The sequence below is a fragment of the Corythoichthys intestinalis genome, chromosome 11, assembly GCF_030265065.1.
Source record: "Corythoichthys intestinalis isolate RoL2023-P3 chromosome 11, ASM3026506v1, whole genome shotgun sequence".
NCBI lineage: Eukaryota > Metazoa > Chordata > Actinopteri > Syngnathiformes > Syngnathidae > Corythoichthys > Corythoichthys intestinalis.
The window spans coordinates 43,266,587-43,288,337 of record NC_080405.1 but is presented as its reverse complement, the minus strand read 5'-3'; the positions used below and the strand labels follow the sequence as shown (position 1 = coordinate 43,288,337).

The 21,751-nt window shown below is 40.1% G+C and overlaps 1 protein-coding gene across 1 annotated transcript in view; it reads right to left on the bottom strand.

Moving 5' to 3' along the window:
* Positions 1-10,582: 10,582 nt before the first annotated feature.
* The window catches only part of dnajc4 (DnaJ (Hsp40) homolog, subfamily C, member 4), a 28,345-nt gene continuing 17,176 nt past the window's right edge, over positions 10,583-21,751 (bottom strand). The window contains exons 7-8 of the mRNA XM_057850743.1: positions 14,441-14,527; positions 10,583-11,398 (exon numbers count right to left, since the gene is read on the bottom strand). Of these exons, the coding sequence (XP_057706726.1) occupies positions 11,305-11,398; positions 14,441-14,527 (181 nt within the window). The 3' untranslated portion in view covers positions 10,583-11,304. The remainder of the gene's footprint in view (positions 11,399-14,440; positions 14,528-21,751) is intronic.

Genomic DNA, 21,751 nt, shown 5'->3' with positions numbered 1-21,751 from the left:
GTGCACAAAGATATAAACCCACACCGACACAACCAAGGGCATAATAGGGCCCTGCCCCCCTTCCCCCCACACACGGAGCCCTGATCTCAACATGATGCAGTCAATTTGGAATTAAGAGACATACATAAATAAAATATCAATATGCAAAGAAGAAATATACTCTCTCTCTGCTTCTCTGATGAGTATAGACTCCGTGTGTTTTTCGTTGTTTTAAATGGCACATCATAGCGGCGCGATCACGCGAGCGCCCAAGAGGGAACGGAGTTGGCGGACTGCAGCCGTGCGCAGCCGGTATGATTTGCCTGTTTTTGACGTACTGCGTGGCACGCAGTCAACAATGAGCCGGACCGGAACCGGAACGATCATGCATCTGGTGTATTTGGGCCCTAGAGTTATGGCCTGCCGAAAGCCGTAAGCTGTGTTAATGTTGAAGCTGAATGTGCTAATAAAGAAACAAAGTGCCAGCACATCGCGTGTCGTATACCTTTGTTAAGAAAAAGCACAAAACAAGACACCTTTCTCTGCCTCTTAGCTCTCAAGTGCGTCATTGTAATCTGTTTGAGGCAATGCATGAGCGGGTCATTCCGCGCATGCGTTAAATGTGTTAAATAATTTAACGTGATTAATTTAAAAAATTAATTACCGCCCGTTAATGCGTTAAATTTGACAGCCCTAGCCAAAACGTTATGAAAAGTTATACCTTCCTTTTCATCACCTGCCATTGACAGCAACATATGTCCAATTCATTTAAAATGAGAGGGCTGGCTTTGAATGTTTTTTTTATTTGATTTCATAAAGCTAAGTCTAAACCTAGTCAAAATGGATTGGATGCCAAGTGCCGTGAATGGCAGCCAATGTGTATTTCAAAACTGAGTGTTGCTACCCCAGATTGCAGGCTGATGTTGAAAAGATGTTGGATCAACATTCCACTGTCAATCTTAAATCGTTGAATCAACGTCACTTTTACACCTTCAACTAATGCCCACCCACTGCCCACCCAGGGACACGCTCTGCCCACCTAAAGAAAACTGGATGTAGCATTAACGGCACTTTGGGCACAGCGTATGGTATCCCGTTCATATAGTACTGATGTGCTCTAAGTTTTAACCTTTGCGTTGTTACCTCCTCTTTCACCTTTGAGAAAAAAAAAAACACAAAAGAAATGTTGGTTTTGTTCCTAGGGGGCGCTACACACATTTACGTATATATATGTATATATATATATATATATATTTTAAAAACATTTTATAAAAGTTTTCACCAGTGTTCACCTGGCTTTTGAGTTTGAAGAGTTTTGAAACATTCTGATGGGGTCAAAGTAGGGCTCAAAGCGTTGGCTGGACAAAAAAATGACTGCTACATAGGGCGCTACATAGTGTATTTGGAATTTGTCTTTACACGGTATCAAAGATTGCACCTGTCTTGACCTGCCTGCCGATTTTGGTGCATTATTAAGCACTCTAAAGGGGTCAAATTGAGCTCAAAGGGGCTGCGGAACAAAGAATAACTATAATAATTATAATACAACCGAGGAACCACTATAGGTTGCCTAAAAAAAACATTGTCACCTGGATGTCCATACTGTTCAGTTAAGGATGTGTTCTAAGTCAAGTAAAATCAAATCAACTTTTATTTGTTCAGACCAAATCACAACAAGTTACCTCAAGGAGAAAACAAAACATGTTTTAAGGTGCAGTAGCCCTACACTGGATTTCAACCTACTTCAGCATTGTAGCTTTTTTTTTTGCCCCCCTAGGTAAGACACCCACACCTGGCATCCTGGTAACACCACTGCATCAACTATAAAACAATGTTAACCCAACCATCGCCTGACATACCATAGAACAACGTTGTTTCAATGTCACTTGACGTCGAAAATTTCAATCTCAGCCATACTGATGATTTTGATGAAAAATCAACGTTTATTAAATGTCGGTCTATCTGGGCGCCTACTTTGTGACAAGGGTGACCTCTATGCAGCGTCCCTCAAGTTAAATTTAAGACTTTGAAAGACCTAATTAAGACAATTTTTAAAAACCTAATACCGATTTGACACTCATATCGACAAAGAAAAACAAAATCTGTGACGTTGTGTTAATTTATTTCTCGAAAGTAAAAATGTGTAATGTGTGCAGGCATAGACTTCATCATTGTATTGACGGGGTCACGCCCCTCAGACACTGCGCCACACCTTCAAGAAGGGGGCCTGCCCACACCCAGCATCAAGAGGAGTTATTCTCAAACATACAGTACGCACGCAGTGATTTAACGCCAGATTTAGGTTAGAAAAGCACGAAAGCTGGACCGCATGTTGTGTTACGGTAAGAGCACAAATGGACACAAGCTTGGCTTTCTGAACACACCTTTACTTCCGTATCCACACATGCTAACAATATACTAACTCCACCCACATATCCCACAATCCCACGGTATTAAACTGTCTATATATATGCAGTATATAATATATATATATAAAAAATCTTACGGACACAACACCGCATACAAACAGGAAGGATTGTCTCAGGAGTGACTTGTTAAAGGATTCACGTTAACTATCATATTTTTAGTACCATGCATGCATTTTGAAACGTTGTGAAAAAAAATCAATAGGAGAAATTAGTCGCTACAGCACTGGTGTTATAATTTGCAATATTTACATAAAATAAATGCTAACTGCCCGTTTTTTGCTTTTAACCAAGAATCGAAACTGTTTTACGTCTGTATCTATAAAGAATTTAGGGATTTAAGCACTTATTCACAAGAATTTTCAATGTAAAAAGCTCTTTGTGGTGATAAGGCGGCACCACAGTGGCTTGAAGACTAGCAGCACATCCGACATATTTACGAAAAAATAAATGCTAACTGCCCGTTTTTTTTTGGTTTTTTTTTGTGCTTTTGACTAAGAATCGAGACTGTTTTACGTCCATATCTATGAAGGATTCAGGGATTTAAGCATTTATTCACAAGAATTTTCAACGTAAAAAGCTTTTTGTCTGTGTTTCCCCTCGGTCAGCTTTGACGGGATAGGCCCCACTATGAATTGGCCCCGCGCCCCTTCGATATATTATGAAGTATATGGTGCAGGATGTAAGAATGCAACGTATTGAATAGGCTACTCACGCGACACCATCACAGCTCAGACACAGGACACAGCCATGTAGAGGTACTCCAGTTAACATTAGCATTTAGCGTGGCGAGCGTCATCTTAAACTCTCAGGCAACCGCAACACCTCTGCTTTTAAGGTTGCTATGGACCCAAACAATGTGCGTGGATCCATTCTCGCAAATCCACTAGCAATCGTAGCTGGGCTGGGATGCAGGGGGGCTGCAGCACTAGCAGCTAGCTGGCTAGTGTTAGCTGCTGTCGCTTCACTTACATGAGCAGCTTGCTGGCTGGCTTTAGCTTCTGTCTCTTCAGGCTCGTGAGCAGCTGGCTGTCTTATACAGGCAGATTGAAAAACGCTGGCAATGCAGGGAGTTTGTTTCTTTCCTCTCATGGACATTATGTGCTTGGACAATTTAACATGGGACTCTCGCGCCTTCATGCCAAGTGTACCCAGCTGAATCTTTTTTTGCATACGATGCAAAAAGCCTCGGATACACTGCTATCCACTTGTTTGAGCCAAATGCGAAATGACTGTTTACTTAACCACGCTTCGTTGAATTTACATTTACAAATCTCTCTAATATAAAATATATGGCTAGGTGTAAAAAAATAAATATGCGCGGCGTAGAGCATGACATTTTGTCGGGTTCATGCGGGAATCCCGCGGGACAGGATTTTGACCCAGGGCTGCATTGCGTTCCCAATGATCGGCTCCACCGCCCAGTTTATTTATTTAGGCTATGTTATTCAATCAAAATGACAAATGACACTTTTGAGGAGAAATGAAACACGCAGAAGTTTCATAAAATTTGAGACCTACATAAGAAATGAATACTTTTTCAAGATTTTTTAAGGTATTATTTCTAAATTCATAAATTCAATTTTTTTAAGACTTTAAAAGACTACGCGGGAATCCTGTCTGTGGGAACGGGCATCATTGCAGTTTGGTAAGTCACTTATAGTAGCATCCAAAGTCTTTTCTCAGTGTTTTTACATACTGTACAACTCAAGGGCCAATTTGTCGCAATGACTTCATCATGATGTACAAACTGTTCACTTTTTAAGTATTTACTGAGAAAACTACTAAGAAGATCCTGGTGGCCCGCCAGGCCCATAAAGCAGTAATCACGTTTGACTGGCGAAAATCATACCGGGATTGATAAAATGTCTGCTTGCACTAATGGCGGCCAATGTATGGAAGTAGTGGCTTTTATTTAGGTTTTTCTCCACTACTACAAATCAGAAATGTTTTTTTTCTTCAATTCATTAATCAAGAGTGTTGCTCCTAGGATACACATGATAAAGGTGCTGTATATTATGAGAATAGTAATGGAGCCATTTAAATTCTTATCTCAAAGCACTACTGTATTTATCATGCTGGTGTTTTTGAAAAGTGGGTACAAGTTCTCATCATTAACTGAGAAGTGATCAGGAAATCATTTCACTTGAACTTGAATTAAACATACAAAAAAGATCATGAATGTCATCTACATTAGTCGGCTTAAAGTAACTCTTTCACTGAGGACAGTTTCAATGTACCACTAATTTATACCCACAATTCAAACAACACAAATTATGAAATACGCGATTAAGCTTAAGGCCACTTAACTCATTTGCTCCCAAAAACGTATTAATACGTTCTATTTTTATTTGTTTTAGTGTCCCAAAGACATATTTATTTTTTCTTTTACGTTTTTTTATTTTTATTTTTTTTTTTTTACAAGAGACATCTCTGGGTTCTGATTCAATTTAGCTCCAAAGCACAAAGCTGAAAATCCATTTTAAAGCAAAAAAAAAAAAAAAAAAACTGGCCACTGGAGGGCAGTAGCGCATTTGGTAAGACCTCCAACCCGATTCAATGGCAAAGAACGGCCGGGCCGCACGGCCGGGGCGCCGGCGGAAGACGACCGAAAGGCGTCCAGGAGGCCACAGCGGATGACCGAGCAGAACAACCTACAGGACGCCTGGGATGCCAGGCACTGGACGACCGAGCAGAACGACTGGGACCACCAGTGCAGCAGACGATGCCGTTGAGTCCGTGCTGCTCACCGAGCAGACCCAGCAGAGACTAAAAAAAAAATCTATCTTTATGAGACAGGCAGCAATGAGGGAAAAGTTTACACGGTTGTCGCGGCCACAACAGCGTCATCTCTCAGTTAGTTATGTGTAAATAAATTGTTACTTTGCCATCAAAAGCTCTATTTGTCTTGTTGTTTATATTATTTTGTAAAAGGAAAACATTATTCAGATGTTTGGGATGTAACTAAAGCAAAAAATAGCTGTGTTAAAGTAAATGTTTGAAATGTATGCTTTCACAAAAAGCTCAATTTCTCTGTTTTTTCATCAGAAATTGGAAAATGGCCCAAACTAAGCTATTTTCTAATGCTGATTTCTAAAGAATGGAAAAAGATATGAACATACTTTTTTTTTCCTGCTGAAAGAAGAGTCTAATCTTTCTTTTGGTGGGTTCCATGTTTATATAGCAATAGAACAGAATTTTCTGTGGGCCTTGCAAAATCAGTCAAAATCCAGTAAAACGGCCGGGAGCGAAAGGGGTGTCACCGGTGAAAATGGCTGGGAGTGAATGAGTTAAGTTTTAACATATGTTATTCAGTGTTGCATTATTTCCAGTGGTCAAATCATGAGATGTGCGAAAATGTTAGCTACAGCCTCCAGACCCAACCAATAAAAGGCTTTATTTGATGTAACTCACAAAGAGATTAACAGTCCGATTTATAGGGTCCATTTAATCGTCCCGGCATTCATTTGTTTAGAGTGTCAAATAAAACCCAACAGCATGTCATTTTATAGCAAGTTTAAGAATCTTAATGTGTAAAGGGGAAGCAGCTGGCTTTATGGCTCACTGAATAGCTTTACTTTCACGCTTGAGTGCTACCTTAATAAACGCAACCATTCATTTTCTATAGTCCTCATTAGGGTGGGTGGTGAACTGAAGCCTATAGCAGCTCACTTTAGAGTGAGGAGTGGGACCGATCAAACTCTGGAGCTCTCGACTACTCATAAATCAAGTCAATAATTTACCCGCTGTACTAAGATCCCTATCATTTTCCCCACATGATGACGCAGAGGAATGCACTGAAGCATGATTTGACACCCTTCAATGTCAAATAAAAGTGGGTTCGTGTGTGTGTTAGTGGAGTCGCCAAGAAAGGTGGCATGTTTGGGTTATCACTCCGTACATGAGGGTGGCTGAGTGCTAGGGTGTGCTACGTAGGGGAAAACTTATCTCGTAAGTCTCAGCTGGGGGATGGCTGGTGACCAAAAAAAAAAAAAAAATCACAAGATCAAAATATTCTAGAGCAGTTCCTCTCAAAGTGGGGTCCGTAGCTGTTGCTTAGTGTCATACCGTAGTTTCTGGACTAAATAAAGTTTTTCCTCAGCTTGGAACCCTGCGGCTTATAGTGCAGTGCGGCTTATATGTTGATTTTTACTGGCTGATGAGCTATATATGTCGTTAGTACGGTTGTCACAAGTATCAAAAAGTGTCAACACTGACATGTATCCATAACAAATGCAAAAGCATACAGTGGGGCAAATAAGTATTTAGTCAACCACTAAAAGTTCTCCCACTTGAAAATATTAGAGAGGCCTGTAATTGTCAACATGGGTAAACCTCAATCAAGAGAGACAGAATGTGGAAAAAAAGCCCAGAAAATCACATTGTTTGATTTTTTTAAAGAATGTATTTGCAAATCATGGTGGTTAATAAGTATTTGGTCAAGACCAAAAGTTCATCTCAATACTTTGTTATGTACCCTTTGTTGGCAATAACGGAGGCAAAACGTTTTCTGTAACTCTTCACAAGCTTTTCACACACTGTTGCTGGTATTTTGGCCCATTCCTCCATGCAGATCTCCTCTAGAGCCGTGATGTTTTGGGGCTGTCGTCGGGCAACACAGACTTTCAACTCACTCCACAGATTTTCTATGGGGTTGAGATCTGGAGACTGGCTAGGCCACTCCAGGACCTTGAAATGTTTCTTACGAAGCCACTCCTTTGTTGCTCTGGCTGTGTGTTTGGGATCATTGTCATGCTGAAAGACCACACCACGTCTCATCTTCAATGCCTTTGCTGATGGAAGGAAATTTTCACTCAAAATCTCTCGATACATGGCCCCATTCATTCTTTCCTTTACACAGGTCAGTCATCCTGGTCCCTTTGTAGAAAAACAGCCCCAAAGCATGATGTTTCCACTCCCATGCTTCACAGTGGGTATGGTGTTCTTCGGATGCAATTCAGTATTCTTTGTCCTCCAAACACGAGAACCTGTGTTTCTACCAAAAAGTTCTATTTTGGTTTCATCTGACCATAAAACATTCTCCCAGTCCTCTTCTGGATCATCCAAATGCTCCCTCGCGAACCGCAGACGGGCCTGGACGTGTACTTTCTTCAGCAGGGGGACACGTCTGGCAGTGCAGGATTTGAGTCCCTGGCGGCGCATTGTGTTACTGATAGTAGCCTTTGTGACTGTGGTCCCAGCTCTCTGCTTATCGTTCTTGTTATCATTTTGACGCCACGGGGTGAGATCTTGCATGGAGCCCCAGATCGAGGGAGATTACCGGTGGTCTTCTATGTCTCTCATTTTCTAATAATTGCTCCTACAGTTGATTTCTTTACACCAAGCGTTTTACCTATTGCAGATTCGGTCTTCCCGGCCTGGTCCAGGTTTGCAATTTTGTCAGATTTTGTCAGACAATTTTGTTAGACCTCTTTGACAGGCAGAAATCTTATTTGTAGGGTGACTAAATACTTAATGTCCACCATGATTTGCAAATAAATTCTTTAAAAATCAAACAATGGGATTTTCTGTTTTTTTTTCATTCTGTCCTCATGGTTGAGGTTTACCCATGTTGACAATTACAGGCCTCTCTTATCTTTTCAAGTAGTAGAACTTGCGCATTTGGTTGTAGACTAAATACTTATTGCCCCACTGTGGGTAGGAAACTTGGTGAGATGGGGAAATTTGGTTTGGCTGAACTAATTTTTTTATATTTTCCTTGTTACTACATGCCCTGCCATTGACATCCATTCACTGTCATCCTCCCAATTCAAATGTCTTTGATATCTACTAGTGATGACCTAATTGGTGGGAGGGTGCATCTGGGCTAGTGAAAGAACACATTTTATTTTTCAACTCATTGGCTGCCATTGACGGCGCTACACATCTAAATCATATGAAGCGGGAAGGTTTGGTAGCGAATGTTTATCTGCTGCCACTCTCCCAGTTCAAATGTATTGAAAATCTACTAGTGATAAATTCAAGAGTGTTAATTTACTTTTTAAGAGCAACAATTGAATGTCTATCATTTCATTTAACTTTGTATTTATTCATCTATGTTTAAACCATGCATTAGGGAAAATGAGTATTTTTTTTTTTGTCTCGATATTGAATTGAAAATGTTAGTATCATGACAACAGTAGTCTTTAGGCACTAAAGTCCATGTAGCTTATGGTCCAATGTGGCTTATATACAGTGTATCACAAAAGTGAGTACACCCCTCGCATTTCTGCAGATATTTAAGTACACCTTTTCATGTGACAACACTGACAAAATGGCACTTTGACACAATGAAAAGTAGTTTGTGTGCAGCTTATATAATAGAGTTAATTTACTTTCCCCTCAAAATAGAGCCATTAATATCTAAATCCCTGGCAACAAAAGTGAGTTCACCCCTTTGAAAAAACATACATCCCTAAATGTCCAAACTGAGACCTGATTGTCATTTTCCCTCCAAAATGTCAAGTGACTTGTTACAGGAGTGCTGTCAGCATTGCTGCAGAGATTGAAGAGGTGGGGGGTCAGCATTTTAGTGCTCAGACCATATGCCGCACTCTAGATCAAATTGTTGTGCATGGCTGTCACCCCAGGAGGAAGCCTCTTCTGAAGATGGTACACAAGAGCGCCCGCAAACAGTTTGCTGATGACATGTCAACAAAGCACATGGATTACTGGAACCATGTCCTATGGTCTGATGAGACACGCGGCCTTTCTTGCGTACAGTATAGTATTTCTATGGGGTTGAGATCTGGAGACTGGCTAGGCCACTCCAGGACCTTGAAATGCTTCTTACGAAGCCACTCCTTTGTTGCCCTGGCTGTGTGTTTGGGATCATTGTCATGCTGAAAGACGCAGCCACGTCTCATCTTCAATGCCCTTGCTGATGGAAGGAGATTTTCACTCAAAATCTCTCTATACATGGCCCCATTCATTCTTTCCTTTACACAGATCAGTTGTCCTGGTCCCTTTGCAGAAAAACAGCCCCAAAGCATGAAGTTTCCACCACCATGCTTCACAGTGGGTATGGTGTTCTTCGACTGCAATTCAGTATTCTTTCTCCTTCAAACACGAGAACCTGTGTTTCTACCAAAAACTTCTATTTTGGTTTCATCTGACCATAACACATTCTCCCAGTCCTCTTCTGGATCATCCAAATGCTCTCTAGTGAACCGCAGACGGGCCTGGACGTGTACTGGCTTCAGCAGGGGGACACGTCTGGCAGTGCAGGATTTGAGTCCCTGGCGGCGCATTGTGTTACTGATAGTAGCCTTTGTTACTGTGGTTCCAGCTCTCTGTAGGTCATTCACTAGGTCCCCCCGTGTGGTTCTGGGATTTTTGCTCACTGTTCTTGTCATCATTTTGTCACCACGGGGTGAGATTTTGCATGGAGCCCCAGATCATGGGAGATTATCAGTGGTCTTGTATGTCTTCCATTTTCTAATAATTGCTCCCACAGTTGATTTCTTTACACCAAGCGTTTTACCTATTGCAGATTCAGTCTTCCCAGCCTGGTGCAGGTCTTCAATCTTGTCTCTGGTGTCCTTCGGCAGCTGTTTGGTCTTAGCCATAGTGGAGTTTGGAGTGTGACTGACTGAAGTTGTGGACAGGTGTCTTTTATACCAATAATGAGTTAAAACAGGTGCCATTAATACAGGTAACGAGTGGAGCCTCGTTAGAAGTTAGACCTATTTGACAGCCAGAAATCTTGCTTGTTTGTAGGTGAACAAATACTTATTTTCCACTCTAATTTGGAAATAAATTCTTTAAAAATCAAACAATGTGATTTTCTGGGGGTTTTTTTCTCCACATTCTGTCTCTCATGGTTGAGGTTTACCCATGTTGACAATTACAGGCCTCTCTAATCTTTTCAAGTAGGAGAACTTGCACAATTGGTGGTTGACTAAATACTTATTTGCCCCACTGTAGCTACTTGAGCATAGATCATAAATGACTTCATAGATCAATGTAATCTGTAAATTGCACATATAAATTGAAACACTGTTTATCCTGTTGAAAATGAACTAATTTTGGTTAAGAGTGTTTGCATTTGTCATGATTTGCAACAAAATAATCAATACATTTAAATATTTCCCAAATGTTTCAAATTATTGGCACCGTCACAAATGTTAGAAATGGGAAAAGTCATGATTTCAGTTGATGTTAAATTCGGGTCAGTAATAAACAATTCGGTAATAAAATGTGTTGCAATCATTATAAAATATCACACATTTGATGGAGTGAATGACAAACGGCATGTAAAAAAGCCATTGGCATTCACCAACGGAAATATCTTTATATCTACTGTGTACCTGTAATGTTTTAGTACCTCCTTTATACATAAGATTTGCAGAGCAGTTATGCATTTGAGATTTCAGTCATGTCTACAACCATTCAGAAAAATAATAAACCTGTGTTTCCTCTTTGTAACGCTTTCATCAGGAAAACAGAACAGGGAGCCTTTGTGCGAGTGTGAAATTAATCCTTGAGATATCCCTGTGATTCGCCACAATACAAGAAGACACGCCACACTGGTTCCCCTGAGACACAATTCTGTGACCATAAGTAATTTCCATTGATAAAACACAGTGAATACAGGAAGAAGAGTACATTTTAAGGACATGCTCTGTGGGAGCCAGAAGCCTTATGACATGCGTTGAACTGGACACATCCGCTTTAATGATGCACTTTCAGAGTCGTTACAATAGTTGTATTATTGTGCCACTCAATCTCGTGATTGTTTAAATATTCCTTTTATCTATGTGACATCAGAGCACTTCATTTTTAGCGACATTATCGGCCAGTCTGTGTCTGGCTCCTCATCATGAGGCTAAACGGCTTTTAAATAAAGGCCAAGCTTGAGTAAAAGTCTAAGAAATATCTCCCACATGAGTGACGTCCCCTACTTCTCTCCGCCGTGACGCATTTTGTATTTCTCCAAAAACTCTGCTTGTTTCTGCCGGAGGATTTCTGTCTGCTTCTTGAAACCGTTAACCCTAAAAAAAACAAAACACAGAAATGAATTTGTGAAATTTTAAGTAAAATTTGACATTTCGCAATCAGTAGCATAATTGAAAATTTAAAAAAATGTTGCTTTATTTTTCCCTCAACCTGACCTATGGTAGAAGCACACATTTTACAGCTGGAAAAAGGCAATCACAATCACCCAGAATCAAAGAAACACACAATCCAGCCAGATGTCATTTTATCCGAGTCACAACATACCTAGTCTGCGTTATTAGTAGAGGCGTGCGAAATTTCCGATTCTTAGATTATTCGCGATTTGGCCGTGGAAGATTCGAGAACGATTCACATACATCCAAATTCCGATAATTGAATTGTACCAGGTAAAGCGGAAGTAAAACACAGTGCGCGGTCTTTGGGACGCAATGAGGAACGGACCGAGAGTAAATCTCATGTTCAACTCATGCCGCTAGATAAAAAAAAAATCATACCTGACTGGGGCTGACAGCGGCTACTTACAACGCCCAGTTGCTAGTTGCTACAAACATACGGCTACAATAGATATCATATACAGTGGGGAGAACAAGTATTTGATTACTGCTGATTTTGCTGGTTTTCCCACTTGCAAGCCATGTAGAGGTCTGTAATTTGTATCATAAATTCTCTTCAACTGTGAGGGACGGAATCTAATACATAAATCCAGAAAATCACATTGTATGATTTTTAAATAATAAATTTGTATTTAACTGCATGAAATAAGTATTTGATACATTACCAACTAGTAAATATTTCGGCTCTTAGTTCTTTTTTAAGAACCCCTCCTGTTCTCCACTCATTACCGGAAGTAACTGCACCCGTTTGAACTTGTTACCTGTATAAAAGACACCTGTTCACATGCTCAAACAAACAAACAAACTCCAACCTCTCCACAATGGCCAAGACCAAAGAGCTGTGTAAGGACATCAGGGATAAAATAATAGACCTGCACAAGGCTGGGATGGGCTACAGGAAAAGAAGCAAGCAGCTTGGTGAGAAGGTAACAACTGTTGGAGAGATTATTAGAAAATGGAAGAAGTTCAAGTTGACGGTCAGTCTGCCTCGTTCTGGGGCTCCATGCAAGATCTCAACTCATGGGGCATCACTGATCATGAGGAAGGTGAGGGATCAGCCCAGAACTACACGGCAGGACCTGGTCAATGACTTGAAAAACGCTGGAACCACAGTCTCGAAGAAAACCATCGGAAACACATTACGCCGTCATAGATTAAAATCCTACAGCGCACGCAAGGTCCCGCTGCTGAAGCCAGTGCATGTCCAGACACGTCTGAAGTTTGCCACTGACCATCTGGATGATCCAGAGGAGCAATGGGAGAAGGTCATGTGGTCGGATGAGACCAAAATGGAACTTTTTGGTCTAAACTCGGCTCGTCGTGTTTGGAGGAAAAAGAAGGATGAGTACAACCCCAAGAACACCATCCCAACTGTGAAACATGGAGGAGAAAACATCATTTTTTGGGGCTGCTTCTCTGCCAAGGGTACAGGACGACTACACCGTATTGAGGGGAGGATGGATGGGGCAATGTATCGCCAGATCTTGGCTGACAACCTCCTTCCTTCAGTGAGAGCCCTGAAGATGGGTCGTGGCTGGGTCTTCCAGCATGACAATGACCCAAAGCACACAGCCAAGGCAACTAAAGAGTGGCTCTGTAAGAAGCATCTTAAGGTCCTGGAGTGCCCTAGCCAGTCACCAGATCTTAACCCGATAGAAAATCTATGGAGGGAGCTGAAAGTCCGTGTTGCCCGGCAGAGGCCCCGAAACCTGAAGGCTCTGGAGAAGATCTGCATGGAGGAGTGGGCCAAAATCCCTGCTGCAGTGTGTGCAAACCTTGTCAAGGACTACAGGAAACGTTTGGTATCTGTAATAGCAAACATAGGTTTCTGTCCCAAATATTACTGTAAGTTCGATTTTTGTGATGTATCAAATACTTATTTCATGCAATTAAATGCAAATTTATTATTTAAAAATCATACAACGTGATTTTCTGGTTTTTTGTATTAGATTCCGAGTTGAAGAGAACTTATGACACAAATTACAGACCTCTACATGCTTTGCAAGTGGGAAAACCAAGAAAATCGGCAGTGAATTAAATACTTGTTCTCCCCACTGTAGTAGAGGCGTACGAAATTTCCGATTCTTAAGATTATTCGCGATTCGGCCCTGGAAGATTCGAGAACGATTCACAAACATCCAAATACCGATTATTGAATTATACCAGGTAAAGCGGAAGTAAAACACAGTGTGCAGTCTTTGGGACGCAATGAGGAACAGACCGAGAGTAAATATCATGTTCAACTCATGCCGCTAGATAAAAAAAAACAATCATACCTGACTGGGGCCGACAGCGGCTACAAACAACGCCCAGTTGCTAGTTGCTACAAACATATGGCTACAGTAGATATCATATATATGTAGAACTAGATGCAAAATGACAGACGACGGCGCTGTTAAAACATGTATTATTGAACAGAGATGCGAAATGACAGACTTGCCGGCGTTAGTAAACAGCCGCCATCTTAAAGCAGTAGACTTCTCGGGAAGGCTCTGTTGTAGCGAACCTAATTAACTTTTTAGCTAAAATACTCCTAAATCGGCAAAATCTTGTCTTGAATCTATCTTTAAATGATGAAACAGTTTTAAAACTTTGACATGTCAAAAGTAGACAGAAGGTAAATTATGCAATAACGGGAGCAATTTTAACAACTGTAACGGTTGATTCACAAGAGTAAATTAATTGAATGTAGTTTAAAGCTGCTGATACAGAATGGGGACTGGAGTATTTTATTTACTGTTATTCTTGTATATTTGTTTACTGTTATTTGTTAACTTGATACTAAAATAGTAGTTTGGTTTAGCCTGAGAGGATTTTTGAACAATTTTGTAACTAATGTACAAAACAAAATCAATAGTCGTTTTATAATCGAATCAGAGCCTCTGAATCGTTATCGTAATCGAATCATTAGGTGCCCCAAGATTCCCAGCTTTAGTTAGTAGTATAAAGAAATGTCTAACCAACCTGGCCCTCTCTTTGGCTTCGTTGTAGATTTCCGTGATGATGCGATCCTTTTCGTCCATGTAGTTGTTGTGGACTTCTTCTAGCTTCCTGCAATAGTAGGAAAAACATTCATATTTTTAGAAAGAACATTCGAAGTTTGAGGTTGATTACAACAAATAGTAGTTGATTCTTGGTGATTTGAACATTGTATGTAAATTTAGTAGAAAACAATAAATGATTCCATTTTGATAATTTGACTCAGAGAGACTAATTTGTAGGTCTTGATCTAGGGCTGCAGCTATCGATTATTTTAGTAGTCGATTAATCGATAAACTAGTTAGTTTGAATCATCGAGTAATCGGATAAGGAACATAAAAAATTAAAATACCTGAGCTGAGCTTCAAACGGTATAAAAAATAAATAAATGAGGATCTATGTACAACAAAAGAACAATTAGCCAACTTACATAGCAAAAGTCTGCTGGCTTAAATGCAATAAAATGCTAACTTTTTTTTTTTTTTTTTACAATGCTCCTAACAAATGGTTCAGACACATATTACCACGATAAAATGACTATAAAAACTTATAAACTAAATCACCAATGCATCAAAAAAAAAAAAAACATTAGCTCAAACAAAACTTAGCTTATGTTTGTCTTAACAGGGAGCAGCTGGATTCAGCCACGTGAAATGAGGGAGACAAAAGAGCAGCCAAATCAATAAAACTAAATGCAAACACTTTCAAAACAAACCATTACAACGCCACTTTAACTTAACGAATACTCGAAGCAGCAAAATTTAATTTGAATCGTTTTTTGTAATTGAATACTCGAGTTAATCGATTAGTCGCTGCAGCATCTTGATCCTTTACATACGTCTCCCAAGTTAAGTTGTCCTCAGTGAAAAGTAAAACTTTGCTTGAAAACAAAAGTTGGGTGTGGTGGAAGGCAATTGGGGTAAACAGCAAAATACAAATGATTCCTGACTATGAAACGTTCACAGCCCGTTTATTTACTTCCATGATTTTATTTAAAAAATGGGGATATTTACACATTTTTAAAATCTACATTACATTTTACAATTTTTCATATTCAGCAGAAAAGTCATTTGAAAGCTGTTGAAAATTACGAAGACTCAAGATGGGACAGGGGATTGGTACATTATTGCGGGCGAATGCAAAAGACCGACAGAAGAGAAACGAACTGTCCCACAAAACAAAATCTGATCCAGAGCAAGTTGAAGTTCTCATTGACAATATTTTACTTGCCATCAAAATGAATGCGGTTATGGTGTCAGTTCAACAAATCCGCAATCACATGGCAAAGTATGTGAGTATACCAAAAAGCTGGCAAAGTAAAAACTATGCCTTTGCATTTGTAAACTCAATTAATGAGAAAGTGGAGAATGAGACTGTGCAGTGTTTAAAATGCACCCTGGCATACACTGATAGTAGATGAGAGCACTGACATATCAATACACAAAATGCTAGTGCTATATGTCACGACGTGAAAAATAAGGTAAGTCAGATTGGTGTGTATTTTGGTGACATTAATTAAGATTTTTTAATAATGGATATCATAAAATGCTGTTACTACTAGATAATTTACGGGCAGTAGAAATGCTAATCGGCGCGAAGAGACGTGATGCTGGTGTGTGACCGCCATGTACCGTATTTTTCGGACTATAAATCGCAGTTTTTTTTTTTTTAATAGTTTGGCAGAGGGTGCGTCTTATACTCTGGAGCGACTTACCGTATGTGTGAACTAATTCACTGGCATGTTCTCAGTTCGTTGTTTATGAGTCAGGTAATGTTAGCATACCGTACACTTATTCAGCCTGGTGGTTCTTGGTGGTGGATTCTACCAAATAAATTTCCCCCAAAAATGCGACTTATACGCCTGTGCGACTTATATTTGTTTTTACCTTTTCATTGTGCATTTTTTGGCTGGTGCGACTTACAGTGCCTTGCAAAAGTATTCGGCCCCCTTGAACCTTGCAACCTTTCGCCACATTTCAGGCTTCAAACATAAAGATATAAAATTTTAATTTTTTGTCAAGAATCAACAACAAGTGGGACACAATCGTGAAGTGGAACAAAATTTATTGGATAATTTAAACTTTTTTAACAAATAAAAAACTGAAAAGTGGGGCGTGCAATATTATTCGGCCCCCTTGCGTTAATACTTTGTAGCGCCACCTTTTGCTCCAATTACAGCTGCAAGTCGCTTGGGGTATGTTTCTATCAGTTTTGCACATAGAGAGACTGACATTCTTGCCCATTCTTCCTTGCAAAACAGCTCGAGCTCAGTGAGGTTGGATGAAGAGTGTTTGTGAACAGCAGTCTTCAGCTCTTTCCACAGATTCTTGATTGGATTCAGGTCTGGACTTTGACTTGGCCATTCTAACACCTGGATACGTTTATTTTTTAACCATTCCATTGTAGATTTGGCTTTATGTTTTGGATCATTGTCCTGTTGGAAGATAAATCAGTCTCAGGTCTTTTGCAGATACCAACAGGTTTTCTTCCAGAATGTTCCTGTATTTGGCTGCATCCATCTTCCCGTCAATTTTAACCATCTTCCCTGTCCCTGCTGAAGAAAAGCAGGCCCAAACCATGATGCTGCCACCACCATGTTTGACAGTGGGGATGGTGTGTTCAGGGTGATGAGCTGTGTTGCTTTTACGCCAAACATATCGTTTTGCATTGTGGCCAAAAAGTTCAATTTTGGTTTCATCTGACCAGAGCACCTTCTTCCACATGTTTGGTGTGTCTCCCAGGTGGCTTGTGGCAAACTTTAAACTAGACTTTTTATGGATATCTTTGAGAAATGGCTTTCTTCTTGCCACTCTTCCATAAAAGCCAGATTTGTGCAGTGTATGACTGATTGTTGTCCTATGGACAGACTCTCCCACCTCAGCTGTAGATCTCTGCAGTTCATCCAGAGTGATCATGGGCCTCTTGGCTGCATCTCTGATCAGTTTTCTCCTTGTTTGAGAAGAAAGTTTGGAAGGACGGCCGGGTCTTGGTAGATTTGCAGTGGTCTGATGCTCCTTCCATTTCAATATGATGGCTTGCACAGTGCTCCTTGAGATGTTTAAAGTAAAGATACACGATAATATCGGTGGCCGATAATTATCGGCCGATAATGGCAATTATGACGTCACACAGATAATCCAGATAATAAAAAATTCAACCGATAATGTAATCCGATAATTATATACTTGATTTAGCCTCCAAATGTGCACAACCGAAGAATTCAGCACGCCGCCTCCTCAACCCCTCCCCTCTCTGAAGCCCCTGAGGGAGGAGGGGTTGAGGAGGCGGAGTTACACGACAAGAAATAGTTGCGGCTGTTACTAAAAAAACGACGCTCTCGCCATTTGCGAAACATGTACCGCAGAAGTTCCAAGAGGCCGAAAGAAAGCGTCCTCATTCAAAATCACTAACCCAGCATCCATTTAAAACTGCATCACAAAGATTTTTGGAACGAATGCCAGGCTGCTGCTGCTAGCGGGAATGCTAAAGCTATTGTAAACACTAAGTTAAACTAGGGGCTTGTGACGATTCAGAGTCGGGTTGTTTGGGAAAGCAGCCCAAGGCGGGTGGTAAACTCGCATCTAAGGCTAAACACCGGCACGACTGGAGACCGATAGTCGGCAAGTAGCCGTCTTCCGACGGAGCCCGCCGCTCTGGCCGGTCCGGCAGGCCGCCGCCGCCGCCTCGCCATCGGCGATTCGATTCGATTCGATTAAGAGGGCCACGATTCGATTCGGTTCGATTCGGCAATGCATCACGATGCATTAAAGCCTGGGATGCATTAAAATGCTAAAGCAAAGCATATTTTTCGTGAATCATGAGGCAACACAAGCGGTCAGACATTAAACACCTTTTTATAGGCTCTTGTGTCATTCCTGGTTGTAGTTAAATGAAAATAGTAATATATATAAAAATAATAAAAAGCCGTTCCCCGGCTTCAGGACCTCCAGCGAACACCCCGGTTTCTCAAGCGTTCCCTCACGGCGTGTGAGCAGAGCCAGGCCCCGAATACGCCGCGGCAAACCGGCCGGTGCGGGCGGATTATCCGGTACGAACGTAGCCGCCGCCGAGACGAGACACGATTTTTTTTTTTTTACCGAAATGACCCGAGAGCCAAAGCCCTGGATAAAAAAATAATGCCGTTTATACGACCACCATTCTTCATGAAAAACATGCCAATCACATTTTCACCACTACATTTGGAAAAGTGATGTCCAGTAAGCAAGCTTATCATGACGGCACAGTGTTTAGATGATAATTTAAACATGGAGAAAACGAAGTCAGCCCGTCAATAATACATTCAGTATGTAAAATGACGAGCGGTCAGATGACTTTGTAATGCCGCCTTTATTTTCGGCTTAACAAAACTCAGGCACAAAACAACACGCACGGAGATGCGAGCTCCAACTGCATCCAAATAGTACTGCCGTTTATCAGTTTAGCTGCTGTAAAGCGAATGTCGCGACTCGTGAGTGCTGCAAATGTAAACAAAGCGCTGCAGAATGGGTACATGACATCTCGCTCTTTTGAGTTAATCATTTTCACAGTGTGCAACAAAGCATATAACATTAGCAATCACTTTTCAAATTAATTTAACTTATTTGTCTGCTCAATTACAGTCACAGTAGATAATCTAAACTTATTGGCACTTATTAACACTTATTAATTTAAATATGCACATTCCTGTTGTAATGAAATAACAATAATATTCTGTAGCCACAAATATTCAAAATCTTTTCTTCTTCCAAGTTTTTTTTAGGATTAAGTATAATAATGTATTGCTTAAAATAAGGCTGTTGAGATTATTTTCAGCTAGCTATTTTTCTTCCAAGAAATCTGAGAGAAATACACATGAAGTGCTGGCAGATAATTTCACTTATTTCCAATAGATTTACACTTACAACTGACTAGTTTTAAGGAAGTGTGTTTTGCAGTGTATTAATGTTATGTTAGGAATGGCTTACTTTTAAAGGCATTTTTGTGCAACTTAGGTATTTACTCTGTAAGTAATTTTTGCCAAAAGTTTACCATTACACAATGTCAGACAATGTCATTATTTAGATGTTGGAATTGACGACTTGTTCATATTTTATGTTGGAAAAAAAAAAAGCAATAAATTATATTTTTGCACAGTAATATTTTCTTTTGTTTAAAATTTTACATAAATCTTTTAATAGAATTATCGGCTTGACATTATCGGTTATCGGTAGGAATGAGGAGGAAATTATCGGTTATCGGTATCGGTTGAAAAATGTATTATCGTGCATCACTAGTTTAAAGCTTGGGAAATCTTTTTGTATCCAAATCCGGCTTTAAACTTCTCCACAACAGTATCTCGGACCTACCTGGTGTGTTCCTTGGTTTTCATAATGCTCTCTGCACTTTAAACAGAACCCTGAGACTATCACAGAGCAGGTGCATTTATACGGAGACTTGATTACACACAGGTGGATTCCATTTATCATCATCGGTCATTTAGGACAACATTGGATCATTCAGAGATCCTCACTGGACTTCTGGAGTGAGTTTGCTGCACTGAAAGTGAAGGGGCCGAATAATATTGCACGCCCCACTTTTCAGTTATTTATTTGTTAAAAAAGTTTAAATTATCCAATAAATGTTGTTCCACTTCATGATTGTGTCCCACTTGTTGTTGATTCTTGACAAAAAAATTAAATTTCATATCTTTATGTTTGAAGCCTGAAATGTGGCAAAAGGTTGCAAGATTCAAGGGGGCCGAATACTTTTGCAAGGCACGGTATACTCCGGTGTGACTTATAGTCCAAAAAATACGGTACACATCTGATGTTGCACACCGTGGGCCACATTGTGCTCAGGGAGCTTGTGTGTTTGCTCAGACACATGAAAATTAGAGGGAACATTGGACCAGACATGTCCTAAGTCCGGCCCGGGGGCCAAATGCGGCCCTCGGTCAAATTTCATCCGGCCCCCAGCCTCTGTCATAATAATCATTAACATCTGGCCCGCATAAACTTAATATATTGGTCAGCAGTACTGCTTCCAGCATATGAAGTAGCTTACACACTAAATGCTGCTCCTCATTTACCCACTAAAAGGCAGCAGCACTCTAAGCAACATTACCCCGTGTGACCCTTTACTCCCAATTTTCTAAAATGGCGACAATCAACAAAAACTGTTGACTGCGACGGCCGACGCTTCAGGGATAGGTGGAAATTGGACTATTTCTTCACTAAAATACGCAACAGCTGTCTCTGCCTCATTTGCAAAGAGACAGTGCGCTGTTTTTAAATAGTTCAATGTTAGGCGATATTACCAGAGGCGATATTACCAAACAAGACACGCTGACATGTACGAAAAGATTACAGGGAAGAAGCGAGAAACTGAAGCAACTTGAAGCTAGTTTAATTTTACAGCAGCATTATTACATTACATATAACAGCAGTATTTCGCAAGAGCCCGAGAGTCGAAAGAGAACGCCACAAAGGCTAGTTGCGAGATTGTTGAAATTATTAATTTAAAAAATTAGGGCTGCAGCTATTGATTATTTTAGTAATCGATTAATCGATGAACTAGTTAGTTCAAATAATTGAGTAATCGGATAAGGAACATGAAAAATTAAAATACCTGAGCTGAGCCTCAAACGGTATAAAAAATAAATAAGGATTGACAAAAGAACAATGGCTAACTTACATAGCAAATGTCTGCTAGCTTAAATGCTATAAAACACTAACTTTTTTTTTTTTTTTTTTACAATGCTCTTGACAAATGGTTCAGACACATATTCCCGCAAAAAAAACAACAACTGCTAAATACACCAATAAACTAAATTACGAATGCATTAAAAAAAAAATAGTTCTAACAAAAACTTGGCTTATGTTGGTTTTAACATGGAGCAGCTGGATTCAGCAATGTGAAATGAGGTAGACTAGAGGGCAGTGTATGCAGCAAAATTTAATTCGAATCTTTTTTCTTTAATCGAATACTGGAGTTAATCGATTGTTTCAGCACAAAAAAAAAAAATAATAAAGCAAATGTGACACACAGAATGGCTTGCTAACATTTCCTTAAATATATTGTTCTACTTAAAGGACGTCAGCCAAGGTCGGCCCTCCATTTTTACCACACCAAATCTGGCCCTCTTTGCAAAAAGTTTGGACACCCCTGATTTAGACAGAACGACAAAACGGTCACATGGCAACTAAAGAATAGAAAACATATGGATAGCAGGTTCAGGTTTGATAATCACTGAGTAAACTGGTATATCTACATTAGGGGTGTGCCATTTTAGGCACCCCACGATTCGATTCGATTACG